Source organism: Chaetodon trifascialis, chromosome 19 (assembly GCF_039877785.1).
Source record: "Chaetodon trifascialis isolate fChaTrf1 chromosome 19, fChaTrf1.hap1, whole genome shotgun sequence".
NCBI lineage: Eukaryota > Metazoa > Chordata > Actinopteri > Chaetodontiformes > Chaetodontidae > Chaetodon > Chaetodon trifascialis.
The window spans coordinates 14426430-14444037 of NC_092074.1; the positions used below are offsets into that span (position 1 = coordinate 14426430).

At 45.0% G+C, this 17608-nt stretch overlaps 1 protein-coding gene across 1 annotated transcript in view; it reads right to left on the bottom strand.

Moving 5' to 3' along the window:
* The window catches only part of usta (uronyl 2-sulfotransferase a), a 50543-nt gene that overhangs the window by 1961 nt on the left and 30974 nt on the right, over window positions 1-17608 (bottom strand). Inside the window, exons 3-7 of the mRNA XM_070986699.1 lie at window positions 14175-14330; window positions 7406-7485; window positions 7127-7280; window positions 308-405; window positions 60-217 (exon numbers count right to left, since the gene is read on the bottom strand). Coding sequence (XP_070842800.1) covers window positions 60-217; window positions 308-405; window positions 7127-7280; window positions 7406-7485; window positions 14175-14330 — 646 coding nt within the window. The remainder of the gene's footprint in view (window positions 1-59; window positions 218-307; window positions 406-7126; window positions 7281-7405; window positions 7486-14174; window positions 14331-17608) is intronic.

Here is a 17608-nt window from a genome sequence, read left to right on the forward strand (position 1 = left end):
TTTTAAGGAAAATACATTTGCCAAACTTCGATTTTTTTGAAGGAAACTGTGATACCTACCAGGGCTCTTGTAGATGTTGAGTACTCCTGTAAAGTAATGAGGTAAAAGCCTCTCCAACAGAAGCAGAACGTCCTCCAGCTCCTCCAGGATGCCAACAAGGAGGTAGTTCTCCAGCACGTTCTGTTTGGCCCTCTCCAGTGCCCATACTCCTGGCTCCCTGGTGGAGAGAGACAAAAACAGAACACATCACCAAACGTGTCTAAAACATCAAAATGCTTAGTCATGCAAGTGGAGAGTGTGACGTTACCTGCATTGAGGATGCTGTCCACAGAAGTAGGGGATGATGTAGAAGACTCTGGGGTTGGAGCACTCAGGGTAATTCTCTAAAATGCACACATTGATATCCTGAAAGCAGACAAATAGCAATCATTTTCATTTAATCTCAAACAGAGTAATGATTTGTTTCTGCCACTAGAGGGAGCCATTCACCAGCACTGCCCTGAACCTGGGCTCACTGATAATCATCGTCTGGGAAGGCAAAGTGCAATGCAAAACAATATCCTGAGCACAAACATAAGCCCCGCCCCTTCACCTCAGCAGCTCTAAGACAGAGTGTCAAGTAAGGAAACGCTTTCTCCTTATCAACGAGCTTTTCATGCAATAGAAAGTGCATTTACCACAATCTTGCTGCAGAAATCTGACGCTTGCCGTTAAGCAGCGATCAACTTAAGCATGAACTAAAGCATTTCATATCTTACAAGTTAGAATACAGTGATCACACCCCTTGTGGGAGTTATTAAATAATAAAAGGGGAAAAAAAAATCAGGGAAAGATTAAAAACACACATGCAGGGGTGAAGCTGGCCAGCCACTAAATGCTGTGGAACGAGCAGTCAAATCCATGTCAGGTGACGTAAGCCTTATGGATGTAACACAACACTCCACGAACCATGACTCTCTCTCACACAGACACACACACACACACACACACACACATTCATAGGCGCAAACACACAGTCGCACACAGATACGCCACATGTTCAGGCTCACACATTCGGTAGCACCGGGCTACATGCATGAGGCCTAAGGTGTTGACAGACCCGTCGTATAAAAGAGAATGGGATCTAGATGTGGAAGCAAATTGAAAGTGGAACGATTGCGTCAAAGCTTGCCGGGGTTAGATTTATACTCCGATAAGTCGTAACGGCTGATTTAAACAGAGCAATGTGTCAAAGCCAACACTGAGGCCACCATGCTCCATCACAGAGATTAGGCTGGGTCAGACAGGACCGGAGGCGCAGACCGTCCCAGAGGATGCAGGCTGCTATCGAGGGTGAGATGTGAGGGGCCCGCGGGTGAACAGTGGGGACCAGGGGGACTGAGCTGTCGAAAACACCTCGCTGACAGGGGTGCAAACATGGATAAAGGCTACACACCATGTGCATACAAGCATGTAGGAGTTGGATTGTGTGCCTTTCAGACAGTCACGCAGGTAAAAGTTGCAGCCAGCCTTTGATCAGTTTGATGTGTTGCATTTTTGGCCGCATGTTTACGATAGCATGAAGATGATTTTCAGACAGTTCAAAGCAAAAAGGGATAGGCAAATTGAACAGCGTAACAAATCTGATTGCTACACATCTTGACTTCTCTCGAGCCTCTAACAAGGTAGCTGTGACAGAAAGAGAGTGAGGGCCTGCACAGAATTCTATATACATGAGTTGGGATTACATAAATTATGCACTTGGTGGGTTATTTTTTCCTTGCAGCTGAATACTGTGGTACAATTGTGTCCCTGATTCACCAAGAGGCTGCAGGGTTTGTTTGAACTTTATGAGTGAACTGCACTATGCACTGGGAACAGGACTTATTGGTGATCAGTGAAGCAAACCACTGGAAAGCTCTTCAAAGGAACCACAACAAAACCCCAGAGGAACCGTTAGAGTTCAGCTTCGCACTATTGTTACTGTGCGGGTTGTGTCCGGACTTGTGATAAGTTCTCCCTGCTGTTCTGCGATTCATAATTTCAAGAACAATTTGTTGTTCTGCGTTTTATTATTGAAAGAATGACATTGTCTGTGCAGCCAGTGTTATCAATTATGGGAGTATCTCCTTGCCCAGCAGTCTGCTATCTGTGATGATGAGTGTTACATTTTCACAAAGGCTTTTGGCTGTGCATTTTCTGTGAAAAACTAAATAAATCACATGCTGAGATTTCGAGAGTAAGTCAGGTTACAGCTGATAAATGAACTTACTTGAACTCGAATGGGAACGAACTCCAGACGGGTTCCTTCTACAATTAGCCTAAATGCCGCATGGCACAAAAGCTCCCAAGATAATCATTATCGGCCAAACTAGAAGCAGAAAAAGTGAGTGAAAGCAAGCGAGAGACAAAGAAAGAGAGAACGGCGGACAGGAAGTGACACGTGTGATGCCGTTCACTGACACACATGGCTCATTGCCAGGAAGTCCCTCCTCCGCTCTGCTCCGGCACTTGATACAGGACCCTCAACATTTCAGGGACTTCTGGGAATCCAGCCACAACTCATTTATACACAACTACGCACAATCAAATACGCACACACACAGCCGACAGACAACACACACACTCTTTAGAGCGCCCATTAGTATGTTGAAGAGAGCTCCTGCGTGCACACCCAGGCTCATTGTTCCTTTTCTCACTGTGGATTAGGCCAACCGAGCAGTCACAGAAACTGTAGCAAAACAGGCCCTAATCTCTACAGCGGCCTCCTATTTCACTGAAAGGCATGTATGCATAAATTAAATCAGGAGTAATTGATTATATAAACCTTTCCCATGGGACAATCTGACCGGGAGCATGGGAGTGAAACAGCCTGGGTCAGCTGACATTTAAACTTGAACTGGCTGCCTTTGCCATTTGAGGGCACGCAAAAAAAAACCCTTTTAAGTTGATCACTATTCGCTCGCTTTTGAGCTCTGATTTTGGTCTCCACCGACTCTTGAGCAAAAAAATCCTACCCTTTAACCCTCTAACTTTGTCCATCTGCCGCCTGGTGCTGAGCAGGCAGCGTGCAGTCGGATCAGTTCAGATGCCAGATGACATGAAAATACTTTTCTGTGTACTTGCCTAGTCAACAGCTGATAAATGTGACCGGTAAACATCATGTGTCAGTTGCACCTTTGGCAACCGACCCTGTGACAGACACGGCACCCTACTGTGTCTAAAGTAAAGGCAAGCCGGGGCATAACTGATGCCAGCAAAGCCTCTCATTATGTGTCGTTGGAGTGTGTGCGTGTCAATGTTTAAGTCAGTTTGACTGACAGCGCACGATCCTGAGTAGCCGTGGGAATGTCTCCTCATCAGACCTGTATTTTTGAACCGATTGTGTTCTTCGGGTTCAGCAGAGGCACCGAATTACATCAGACACATTTTGCATGTGTTTACATGCACACTCACAGGTGTGTGAGCACAAGCTTATGCACACATTGCGCTTTAACGTAAGGCTGAGCCTGATGAATCACTCTCAACTGCTTCCTTTGTAGTTCTCATTTTCATACATGTGTATAAATACGCACTTAACTGATCAGATCAATGTGAGCCGGCTCTCCACCGTCCGCTTCATTCTAAATGAAAGCTCACAATTTAAGTCCTGAGCGACAGCCCATGCATATGGCTCTATTCCGTGTGTGTGTGTGTGTGTGTGTGTGTGTGTGTGTGTGTGTGTGTGTGTGTGTGTGTGTGCACTCTGCATTCAAGTATCCAGCGCATGCCTTTCTATAGTGTAGTGTATGTGTGTTTAAAAAGGGGTGTGGGGACTGACGGAAAATCCAAGCCGACCGCAGGAATGTCTCAGCAACACGTGCATCAGGTTCCCTCGGTCCCGGCTAGCAAACTGACAGTGTTCTTTCATTGACGCCCCTCATGTAGACGCGGCGCGGGGCAGGCAGGGCTAATGCACACCAGGCAGGGGATGCATATCCAACACGAGTCTGAACTCTGAGTGTTGACACAGCAGGGCACTCACGCTGACATACACACACACAGATATTTGAGATGTTAAATGCGTGAGGACGTTCATCTTCTGGCTTCCAATCCGGATCTAAACTCTGTACAAGGCTTTATATTAAGCCTTATTTTGGGTGTTTAATATGTCAATGCTGCGGCTTTTTTATTTTTTTGGGTTGCTACATGATGTCGCAGGAGCTGAAGGCTCGACTCTCTTCCTTGTCTTTAAATCTTTAAAACCAAATTTTAATCTCAGCTCTACCTAAAACATACATTTTCACCACATTACTATTTACAGCTATTATATATCAGTCAGCGTGTGTCTGTGACTCTCAATGTTGATTCCTCAATTCATTCCTGAGCCTGTAATTAGTTTTTCAGAGGGGTTCAGCACATTATGCGGTGTATAGAATTCCACAGCAGCTGCAATCTGCAGCGTTATACAAATGCTAGTGTGGCATATGCCTACAGCTACTTATTTATAGATATGATTTAGCATAGCTGTGAGATGTTTGTGCTGAATGGGTAAGCTAGGCCGCTGTTGCTGCTGAGCAGAGTCAGAAGAAATACATAACACCAACAACAGCAATGTAAAGTAAGAAGGGAAAAAAAGCGTGAAGCAAAACCAGAACAGAGGGCGGTGACACTTTTTATCTATGCACTTGGTATGCAGCCAAATCTCAGTTCTACATATTTCTGGAGAACGAGTCCTAGATTTGGGGAAGTATAGTTGAGGCGATTGTGTGACTCAAAGCAAATGACCCAAACTAACCCAAAGAGGCCAGCAGCAGCGAAATATCATCACTTCGGAAAAGTTGAGTCAGTTTTAAACCCTGTTAAAGACTTTTGGTCCTCATACGTGTAGGAGCGTACACACGCACGCACGCACACACACACAGGTAAGCCAGTCTACAGCAGCACAGCCTCCTCCTCCCCTTTAACTGTAGCAAGGGGCCCCCGTGGTCTACATACTTTAATAACTCAACTCACATGGTCCAAAACTCCAGGGAAAGCAGTGCAATACTTAATTACACCCAGTCAGACTCAAGCCAGAATGACATTCACTCCTGTGAGCCTCTCAGTATGGCCTTCTGAGCTCTCAGGGTCTCTGACAGCATGGAGGAGTGTGGGGGAGGAACGGCTGGCAGCGTACCTGCGTGTCTGCCTGGATATTGATTTGCCTCAAAATCTTGACCAACTATCAATACGATCATTGTTTTGACCTGCTTTTCAGGCCAAAACATGTTCTGCTTTTGCCAACTTACTCCCACTTTCCTAAATGTAGTGATTTGTCTCACTACCAGCCTCACATTAGACCCAGCACTTCACTGCTAAGTGCACAGCCGTGAAGCCAAACTGTACTTAGCTCCTCCACAGTGTAAAACTCACACAGAGATCAAAAACTGGCAACTTGAAAATTAAAGCGATGCTCCAAACGGCATGTACTGTAAAATATGAGAGGCATTGCCTTTAGTATGGTGCTACAGGGGTAAACACCTTTGCACGGCAGATGCAGGATACAGAGTTTCTGATGTGGTTATACTAAATCAGGTCTCTAATTGGAATCATAATCAGATTTAAATATTGGGTTAGCATCAGCCTGCCGTGGCCTTACAATTTTCCTTCCTGCCTCCGGCGACACCACGTGTCAGACATCTTCAAAGAGAGCTGAGAGTGGTTTTAATATACTTCTGTGTCGAAGAGATGTTGTGTCTGCTTATATTCTAACGTTTGGGAAGTTAATGTTCGACTCAAGATAACAGCAAACAGAGCTCAAACACAAGAAAACAATCATCCGGCTGAAACAGCATATGCCGAGCATCAGTTAAATAATGAATGAATGCGTGAATCATATGTGATAAAAAATGGATGTCAGCGGGATTATGCTCTTGTTATGATCTCTTGAGGACGATTATACAGCGTGTTTAGATACAGTAACATAGTACGACAGTATCATTACTGTTGAACGCTCCTTAGCTCACATCCCTCTATAATCAGTGTGCATCAAGGTCATACCAGAATCAGAAATTAGTATACGGCATTTCATTTCATGTCTCAGCTGAGCTTCAGGTTATGAAAGCAGCTGGCGTGGAATGAAAACAGATACAGATTTAAAGCGCTGCTTTTGGCCTGCCAGCGACTCAGTCATAAAATAACTGTGCAGCTCTGTCAAATACTGCAAACGCATTAGTATATCAAACCATAAACATCCGTGGCATTGATTTAGTTAATGTCCATATGAGAGTAAATGGGCTTGTGGGCACTGGGAGGGAGATGAAAGGGAGATAGAGGGGAAGACTTTGTTTGGCTCTTTAAATGAGGTTTTCTACAGTGTGCACAGGTTCACTTTGGGACCAGAGCAACATGGTAACTGACCGTGGTACCATCTCTGAAGCAGGCTTCATTATTGCTCCTCTATATTTGCTCCTAATTAGAGCTTAAAAAAGAGAGAAAATCACATTTTAAAAATGAGTAATACAAAAATATTATTATTAATGCGGTGTTGCAGCAAGACACACAAAATGCATGGTGACCTAAACTCTGGATAAACCCAAAATCTGGGTATTGTGGCATGAAAAAAGGGAAAACTGAACATAATGAGCCTCATCATAATAAATCTGCTCGTCAAGTTTTTCTCCGGGCAGTAGCTCATAGACGGGGGAACCTCGTCAGTTCTCTTCATCACAAATCTGACAGTGTTACGACCGAGGATGCGCTGCTTCAAATGTACAGGGAAAAGGTGCCGTAGCCAGCCCAAACCACATGTATAAATAATGAATTCCTCCTAATCCAAAGGCTTTACCATCTCCAGGACAGGCGCAAAGCTTTAGCCACGAGACTCCAGCTAATTAATCAACAGTCCCTGCGTGCCTACGTAACTGCACTTTGTGTAACACTTGAAAAAAAAGACAGTCGACGGAGACAAATCAATGGAAACCCCTAAAAACATCAAGACACCGTCAGTGAGAGTGCAAACATCAAAGCCGCCACATCCGGACAATTTGTGCGTAAAATATTCTTGCGTTAGAAAAACATGAAATACAGCTTGAAGCATGAACTAAATCTCAAAGTTCCGCTTGAGAAAATAGCTTTGTCGAGCCAGAAACAGTAATTAACTGCTGCTTCAAAGCAATGGTCTCACCAGGTATCTCTCATCATCTTTCATCCCTGGAGTGCGGATGAGGTGGTTCTGCTCCCCCCTCCAGTCACCAAAGCGACGGAAGAAGTAGTTGGAGAGGAACCGGTTGATGGGGTCCCGGATTATGTTGATATAGACAGGCTGCTCTATCCTGAACCTTACAAAGGCAAATAAAAATGCAAGTGAACACCTGTTTTATTAAAGTTGCAACTCTGGACCAACAAACATGAAGTTACTGCATTTCCAAACGCAGCATCATTGTACGTGGGTGCACTACTGTACCTGGTGAAGTTGAGGAAGTGAACATGCCGTGTGTAGAGGAATGGCTGAGGGATATTACTGATGTTCTTCATGAGATCCACCTGAAAGGAACAAAAAAACAGTTGGTTTCATGTCTCGCCGTAAATACGCACAATCATTTGAGACAAGTGAAGGTCTGATCCTGACATAAAGTCGAGGTATCTCTGACGCTGTGCAGAGGCTTCAAACAGAAACCAGGTGGGCCTTACATTGATGCTTTCTAATAAACCAACTGCAGACAAAAAGCAAACAGCATCTTCAGGTACTGTCAAACAAATCCAAGAGTGGTTGAATGTTTGAACAGAGCACATAACATTTAGAAAACGTACTTTGGCTGTATATTTATCTGCCGGTGGGTCCACCTTGATTCAATTTGCAGGATCTTCCGCGACAGACTGACCTCACCGAAGTTTCAACCTCTGCCTTGACTGCACAGCTTGGCAAATTTATATCATTGTTTTGTTCATTGAAGAATATCCATCACCGCTGATGCAGTTTCCCCTGAGTCATGCCCATCGAAGCCAACATCTTTAAAGCAATCATTCCAAGTCTTCCTCTGCTGCTATGGAAGATTAAAAGACATCCCAAAGGCTTTCCACGTCTGCATGGAGAGAGGCTCCCAGTAGCCAAAACAAACTCTGAGATATCACAGTAGTGCCACATACAGTGCAAATCCCTTGCATGAGCTCTTTGACTGAAAGCCCTGAAAATGAAACTGAATTCTGAGTCATTCCGTAAATAGCTCCATACTGGAATCATTCTGAATGCAAGTTCCAGTTTTCCCACTCACGCATGGAAGAAATTAGGGACTATACAAGTTATGTCTCTGCACCAGTGGAGCATATAATACATCTAATTCCAAAACAATAAAAACACGTTATAATGGCTCAGTCATGGCTGGCTAGTCATCATGTTGGCAATACGTTTGAATGCATTTATGGATGGCATTAGCACTGAGACGCAAGAGGTCCACAGAGTTGCATTAACCACCTGCGACACATCAACTTATCCAACCCTTCATTGGTGAGACTGATCAGATTGGAGGGCAGAATCTCAGGAAAATGTCTGTCTATTAAAAAAGCAGACTAATTCAATTGGAAATTCTGAAACACTTCCAGTGGACCTTCATCAGACGACGCAGATTAAGACTTGAGAGTTACAGGCCGAGAGCGAGAAGCATCAGAGATCAGAGGACTTTAGGGGATGCCTAGAGGGGTAATGGTCAAGAAACTAATCCATGAATTCATCAAGGGTTTTAAGTTTTCTCCTAGTTTGTGTATTTTGTGGGGCTCATTTGTCCCATTTCATGTTATTTTACATTTTTCTCTTTATCTACCTGATTAAGCACGACTTATTCCACAGTAACGCAGGCCATGTCCCAGCCAACTGCACTGCTGGTCGGAGGAGGGTGTAGACGGCCACGTGCCACTGCCACATCCGTGACACATGTTGTTGCCAGACGCTTATTTTCTTCAGCCAGTTCAAATATGCAACACTCCAGTTTCTTTCATCCTATTCCCCAGCATCCTTTGCTCCATGCTGCAGGCCCTTCGACCAACGAGCAGGTATTACAGAGACGTGGGCATGATCCCTGAATGTCTTCCAACCAGAAGACATTAACAGACACAACCAAGCTGGAGGTACTGAACTGAAGATCTGATCGTTTATAGAGTAGTCTTTAGTGCTAACTGGTAAGCACAACTGAATGATAAACAACAGCTGAAAACTGCACACGGGGAATTCAATGAGTCCCTCTGCTATTCAGACAGTAACACAGACCAAGGCCAGAGCTGGAGGAACACATGGAAAAACACGTGGCTTCAACAGCAGCTGTGATTGGAACATCTCCTCTTAGCATAGCTCTCGAACAGCCTTATTGATCCAGATGCTGGTTTTGACGGTCCTGAATAAAAACAGGGTTGAGGATTGCCCCTCACAGGGATCCAAATGTCCTCTTCACGCTAAAACCAGTTCAGCTTCACTGAACAAACAGCACTTTGCAAGCATGCAACACGATGATAACAATAATGCTGATGGTATAATGTTCATCCTCTTCAGTTTAACATGTTGGCATGCTAACATTTGCTAATTAGCAGTGAACAGAAAATACAGTACAGCCTGATGGGAATGCCAAGTTTGCAGGTATTTGATAATAATAATAATAATAATAATAATAATAATAATAATAATAATAATAATAATAATAATAACTGTATTTATATAGCACCTTTTAAAAACGAGATTTACAAAGTGCTTTACAGAGCAGAGGGCCCAACAGAGGGCCAGTGAGCAGGCAGAAGCAAATAAAATCAAAATGATGGAGGAGAATAGGAAGGTCAGTAAAATTAATAAATACTGTTTGCATCTACTATAAATTCATATTAGACAAATTAAACTTTTAACCAGATGATAGTCTTCAAGGAAAAGTCAGAGCACCACCCCCGGTGAAATTCATCCTGAGGGCTACATGAATATTTCATGGCATTCATCCAATAGCTGTTGAAATAAGTCAGCACCAAAGTGGTGGACTGACTAACGCCGCCACCCCTGCAACCACGCCGCTGGCATGGCTAAAAAGCTCTTCCACAGTGCTGCACATCCAACGTCATTCATATGCTGAGGAACCATTGATCATACCGTATGGGTGGAAGGTAGAAGTGTGGGTGTGCGAGTTCAAGGACTCGAAACATCTGACACAATGCAGAGGGCAGAGAGCGCTGGATGAATCTGAAAATAACGAAGGACCTTCAGCCAGATGATAACACAGTAATACTTTCAGTGGTCACTGAGCGAGAGCAGGGGGTTTCATCCACACACAGTCTGCCTAAAAAACTAAAAATCTATCTTTTTAAATGATCCTTTGAAAGTTTAAAATTGGAGTTCATTTCTTCTTCCATCGTAGGTGTCTGACTTTGGTATAAAGGACATACTTCTGCCGTGTCCCGTAATAACAGACTGAATCTCTCTTTACATAGAAATCTTTCTAATAGAGAGCATTGATTGGCCGAGGAACTGTTTGAATGTCCTGCTCTTATAAACTATGTATGGGCGCCTGTTGCGTCATAGCAGGACTATTTGGATAGCAACAATAATATGTATACTTGTTTATGTACACAAGGCAGTTAATCTGAGGCCCCAGTCAGATTTGGGCTTCACACCCTCCCTCTTCTCTATAAACTCAGTACATTTCCACTCACCCTGCTTCCACTTTCTGTCGATCTCTCCTGCAGGAAAATGTAAAATTTAAAACCTTCATTAGCGCTGTAGAATTCATTTCACCGCTCCGGGTCCCTCCTGCATGCTGTGTCTCTATTAATTCATTTCAATTCTACGTTCAAAAAAAAGTTTATTTTCTGCAAACTGCCCCCTCGACCATTAGTCCAGACCAATTAGCCCAGAGCCAACCCCTGTTGTCCCCTCCCCCCACGCTCAGGTTGATGTGCAGAGCCTGAACACATTTGGCACATTTGGTGAGTTTGTGCATGTATGTGTGTGTGTGTGTGTGTGTGTGTGTGTGTGTGTGTGTGTGTGTGTGTGTGTGTGTGTGTGTGTGTGTGTGTGTGTGTGTGTGTGTGTTTTCTGACCCACCCCTCTGGTCTGTCTGGCCAGACCCCCTCTCATTTACCAGAGAGAGCTGCAGGGAGACTGAGGGAAAGTGGAGGACAGTCTGAGATTCCAGGCATACCTGCAAGCCCTCGACCCCCGCCTCCCCCCTCCTTCCTGAGCCCCCGTGGCGTCCACACAGGACTCATCAGGGGAAACAGGGGAAGAGCCAAAAACCACAAAAAGCTATGACTGCTGCCCTGCGTTCAACTCAATTCAATTCGTCTCCATGTAGCTACACCCAGAACCTAAAGACGCTTAAATAGTCAGCACCTGCGCTGGAGACAGACAGTATGGAGGTCAGACATAATACAATGCTCCAGCAAGTGCTCATCCATGCATAGACTGTATATGAGAGTCATAATACAGGAAGTGAGAGCTTTACTCCATAATAAATACGCTCAGTTTCTAAGAAATGGCACAACTGCGTCAGAGTTCGAGCAGACTTCTTGTCGCACCATGTCCAGTTCTCTGTAAGCGAGCAAACTGTTGCTTTGAGTGCAGCTGACGGGATGCTACCAGGGAATAACTATTTGCAGTCTATGTTTGTCCTGGGCCCAGACACTTTTCAGTGTTTGCGTATCTGTGGCTATGTGATGCAGATACACGGGGTTTGCGGCTGCAGAGCATCTGTCTGCTGGTTAATGTTCTTGGTAAGAGGCAGGAAACGGGATCCCACATGAACGCAGACACGCTCACAATAAAGATGCTGTCTTTCCGTTTCTGGATTTTAAGGATGACTTTGTTTTTTCTTTTCCAGGAAGACTCTAAAACCTCTCTCTCCCACTGAGCCTGTTCCCCCCCTGTGCTGAAAGGGACAGATGGGTCACTATACGCCGCAAATCTGCAGCAGCTCTACACAGCTCCAGACGGATAAGGCACCTTCACTTTTTGGCAACCCACGCGCAAGGCATCAACCCTGGGCAAACCCATTAGCAGACTACTGGGAGAGCCAGCTGGAAAACGGTCCAAAAGCTGCAGTCTCGCGCCAGAACCACAACTGATGAGACCAGCATCTCTAAACTTAGGCGACGCACGTCTGGATCTGCATAAGTAAACATGCACAGAAGTACACACGCAAACAAACACACAAAGACGGAGACGCACTTTACAGAATCGCACACAAACACAAACACAGGCACGCACTCTTTGACAGACCCCCTTGCACAGACACTGGAATGAACACACTCTCTGAGGAGCATTGCTTGGGACCATTCACAGAGATGTTTTATGTCCACGAATTAATGAATCCAATGGTGTTCTGCCACTGTGTGCAGCCAGCGTTTCAGGGTGTGATGAATGGATAAACAGGTCGCTGTTCCAATATTGGCTTAACATTTAGTACATGAAGCCGGTCAGTAATGGTTACACTGCACATATTTAGCATCTGCTGACCATTATAGGTGGTTAGCAGTAGCTTATTCCTAAAGGATGCTGTTAATAACGTCATGAAAGGATGTGAGTCATCGCTGCAATCCTCCCACACGACACACACTCGTCCAGTCCTCCACGCACCCAGATGACTAAAGGAGGCATTGCATTAGTGGGAAATGTCACCGACTGAAGTGCACATGAGGAAGCTTGGTCATGAACAGTTCTGAGGAACCAAACTGTTCCTGCATTTACCACCGATGAAAATTATTGATCTCATTGGTTGTTTCTGCTTTTTTGCCCCCATCATGAAATATCAAAAGGTCAGAGTCAGCTGCAGCATCTGCGGTGTAACTTCAGCACAGGACCGTAACTCAGTACATTTACCCAAGAATTATTTATGCTACTTTATCGTTGCATCTGACATATTTCAGGGGATGTGTTGTACTTTTTATCTAAATAAATCATTTTGCAGCTATCTTTCTTTGCAGAATTAACAAAAACATAATGAGTTTATACAGTATGATAGAGTGTTAAAGATTACATTATGATGTGTGGAGTGATTTTACACTGTGGTATTGGTACTTTGAATTAAATAAAATGTCTGAATACTCCACAGGGCTGTTGCTCAGTGACACTTCAGTCTGGTTGTTAGTTGCCCTCACAGCTGCCAAACTGGGGCTTGTTTTGGAACCACGGTTGGGAGTCGTGTTCGCATCAAAACACACAGTGCCCAGTAAATCCGACCCTAAAGCAGTAGGAAAATCTTCTATTTGCATGAGTTATTTGTTTAGTTTTTGAAAATGAAACATTTCAGGGGTTAGTGGAGAAAGTCAGAGAAATATTATGTGTGTTTAGCGACAAAAAAAAGAAAATCAGTTATGCTTTATGCACATTAGACTTTGCACTGGCATTCCCAGCAGCACAGGCCAAGCACTTCTCAGTATCTCAAAAGGTTGCGGTTTTTTTAAATGAAAGCAGTTTTTCCTCTGGAAAGCCAGCACTCGTGTCCTCAAGACATTTCAGGAAATAATAAAAGGAGATTTTCTATTCTTCACCCTTGTTCTCACACTGGATGAAGAGAAACCCTGAACGAGCTCCTGCTGCTGCTATGTTCACTGTTTTTTTTGTTTTTTTTTAATGACAGTAAGGGTTACTGGGGAGGCTGTTTGTTTCTTGAAGAATTTGACAACAGCTTCTGCTTTGAATCTGCTGAGGTGATTTGGGCCAGGCTGAATATTTACAGCATGTAGAGCTGATGAACGTATAAAGCTGTGGCTTCAGAAGCAGGACCCTGAAAACCACAAGGTCCCACAGAGGCCTGTGCAATAAAAATAGATTGATTTTTTTAATGCTGCAATTCCCAGAAGTTAGCAGAATAAAAAAGAAAAATGTAGACACACTGTATAAATATGGAAATTTGAACATTGATTTTTCCATGCATTGGGCAAACTCTTCATCTGATGAGGATCAAGTGATGCGATGGACTTTGAGTTGAGTTGTTCTGTCGACTGTAAGACTTACACCTAATTTTAGATTTGCCTTTGGCTGCTGTTGCTTCTGCAGTAACATTATGTCAGATGAGCTTTTCTGCTTTTAATAATATGAAAAAATGTATGGAAATATCAAAGAGGCTGATTGTACTGGCTGTACTCTAAAAGATCGCCTCCATCCAACTTCTTCTTGCCTATGTTAAAAACTGTAAAAGCCAAACGACAAAACGCCATAAAGCCTCTGCCCCTCCACCATGACGGAGTCTACAGAGCCACCGTCTCACCTGTTCATGTTTCGTGAGGCGTGTTTTATTGTGGATGTCTGACGAGACCAGGTTGAACTGGTGCTTCTCAGCCAGCAACCTCAGCAAGATGACCACCGTCCGGCTGCCGCACTTCCCCACACGGTTATAAACCACCTGGCTGGGGAACGGGAGCACCTGCGAACACACACACACACACACACACACACACACACACACACACACACACACAGAAAAACATGGAGTTATAGACAAACTGATCCACTATATGGATTAAACTGAACTGGAACACATTATTACTCACAACTGATAACTCCCGCATATGAATATACTGATGTACACTGTATTTATAGACCATGTTGTTAGAGCGCCAGTGTGTCAGCACAACGAACCTGGCCACCAAAAGCAGGAAAAAAAAAGGAAACAAGGTGTGAAAAGTCATAGAAAGAGGAGAAAACAAGGTCAAAAACTGAGGAAATTCATCAAACACCAGCTAGATTCTCTTGCCTCCTTTTGCCTGACCTTCGACCTCTGTTTCTCACATCGGCTCTCCCTGGGGCTGGACTCAATTGACCCTGCAACATATTCCCGTTCAGCTGCGAAACACACACACGCGCGCACACACACAGACTGAGCGCAGGCATGCATGCTTTCATTTTCTCTCCTCATACGCTTATTCCTCCACGGAACTCAATGAGTCAGAGATTCTGCTGACTTCTCTGCAAAGCAATACTGACGCAACTTTTTAGCGTTTTGTCACACACACACACACACACACACACACACTGAAGCACAAGCCGCAGCATGAGCCTGAACACATCCCATGACTCACCAATTAAACAAGTAGCTCGGCGATGATTCACAGAAAGTGGATATGAGCGTGTAAAACGGTCCTCTTTGAGAAACAGGCTTGTTACAGTAAATCTCTGCTCGCGAGGAGGAGGAAGAAGTTGTGGCTGCCGTGCTTATTGAACATGAGAGTCATTTTAGCGCAAGGGCAGCAAGAATGCACTAATTTGGCAATTATCCCCGAGGGTCTGCAAGGTTTACACAAGCGGCCCCTTAAGGATGAAGGCTATCCAAGCGAATTCACCGGTGAGAACAATAGCGGCAGAAAATGGGGGCCAGTTAGAGGATTTAAGGGAAGAAAAGGGAGCGAGGAAGTCGCTTGAAAGATACTGGGAAGATTTCTTTTAAAAGAGATGAAGATCCACCGCAATAAAACAAAGACAGATCAGGCCTGTGTTGCCTCGAAAGAATCGTCTCCCTCATCACTTCAAATAAAGTCTTCCTGTAAATCAGTGGGGGGAAAATGCGGCAGTGATAAATTCTTGTCTTCATTCCCAGTCTGGAATGGTGATTGTGCTTTTCCCGGGGGTGGCGGGGGGGTTTGGAAGCGAGTCTGACTGACTGAATTAACTAGTTCACTGACTCACGGGGTGGCTACTTTATGAACAAATTGGCTCGATTTATAGTCCGAATGAGTGACTGACAGGTGAATATGAGCCCTCGCTTACTTGTTTCTCTCTGCTGTGACATGAAATTTATTATTCATCTTCTGTTAATCTCAGTGCTCTTTAGCTCCGGCTGCTGCAGACAGTAGTTTCCACACCACAGAGCTCAGCGTGCCCCCACACACACACACACACACACACTTGCTGATTTTGCTTCGTCTCCTCCAAAAGCAGCAGTTCCACCCAAGCACAGGCTCAGTGAAAACACAGAGGGCCTCTCTGGACGCCAGCAGAAAGACAGAGAAAGGAACGACAGGAGCGAAAGGAGTCGAGGAGGGACAAAGAAAGACTGCGATCGCACGTCATCGCCGCATCGGTCCCACGTACTGTTTGTTTTTCCCAGGATCGGAGCATTTTAGCGGACGTTATTAGAGGCTGAACCTGTTTGACACAATGTGAAAATAAGCCGTGTGGGTACATTAGCCCCAGGATGAGGGCTGGTGCGCTGGAAAAAAACAATTCACGGGTGATATCCGTGCTTTCGCAAGCTTATGCAAGCTTTGTTGACAGGCATGCTTCGGCTTGTGTCACTCGCTCACACGCTGTCATCGTTTACTGGAAAGCCATCTCATACATCAGTTCATACTGTCAAGGATATCGTTTCATATATTTGAGGTTGGCGGCACGGTGGCGCAAGCAGGTAGTGCGTGTGCCTCACAGTAAGAAGGTTGCCGGTTCGATCCCCGGGCGGGGCCTTTCTGTGTGAAGTTTGCATGTTCTTCCCGTGCATGCTTGGGTTCTCTCCGGGCACTGCAGCTTCCTCCCACAGACCAAAAACACGCTCATTAGGCTATAAATTGCCCCTAGGTGTGAATGTTTGTTTGTCTTTGTATGTTGCCCTGCAATCGGCTGGCGACCGGTTCAGGGTGTACCCCACCTCTCGCCCGTTGAAGCTGGGATAGGCTCCAGCCCCCCTGCAACCCCGAAAGGGATAGGCAGTATAGATAATGGATGGATATTTGAGGTTAGTGGTGTCCAAAAGCAAAACAAAAGTCTCCAAATAATGAAGAAATTCAGCGGAAAAACAATTTCGAGCAAATAAGAGATGGCTCTGTTGGACAGCAGTCCAACATTCCCCAGTCTTTGCCAAGTAACTTCTCAGCTTATCACAATAATGAGGCGGATGAAACACACGCAGTGTTTTGCAGGACACCACCGCCCTGCTGATATGATGACAAATGACTGTGTCAGACCTCGGACAGCCTGCCGTTGTATAATGCGAGAATAACATCAGAGATGCCATCAAAAGTCCAGATCTCCCACTGACAGCACAGAAAGGGCGACCTTTCAGTTCGCGCTATTGTTGTTCCCGCTCTGCAGAGCTTAGGTTTCTGATGCACGCTGTGAGAAATGTTCGCAGCGTCTGCCAGTGAGGGATTCTGTCAATAGTCGATCCAGGGTGTAAAAAAGTATTATATAACAGGGCTGCTTTCCACCATGTCTGATCTGGGCGCTCCTGCTCCCCAGTGTCAGGCTGTTGTTGTGGTATTTACAGCTCCAGACTTAGCGGAGATGAGTAGTCCTGCACCTTTCCTCTCTCTCACGCTCTCTGTTCCATTTTCTGTCCTCTTCCATTCTCAACGTCCTTTTCTTTCCTAGCACCCTGCCCACACACTTATAGCAAAACCTCCAAACGCTATGTGCTGTTTTGAGACACCGGTCCGACAAACCCACATGCATTATCGTCTCCGTCTCGCCGCCTGACCACCCATATCTGCGGAGGACGAACATAATTCTTCAATCATGTAACAGCGCGTTTGAGAGGATGTCCTGGTTGGCCACGTATCAGGACCACTGCACACTCCATCCATCCTCCTGCTGCAGTTCCTGGAAACCCGCACCACCGCTAACCTGCCCTTTGCTGGTTTTAGTTCGCCCTGCTCTGGGTTCACTTCTCTGTTCATCCCACGCTGAGTGGAGAACAGCATGTGAAGATTTCAG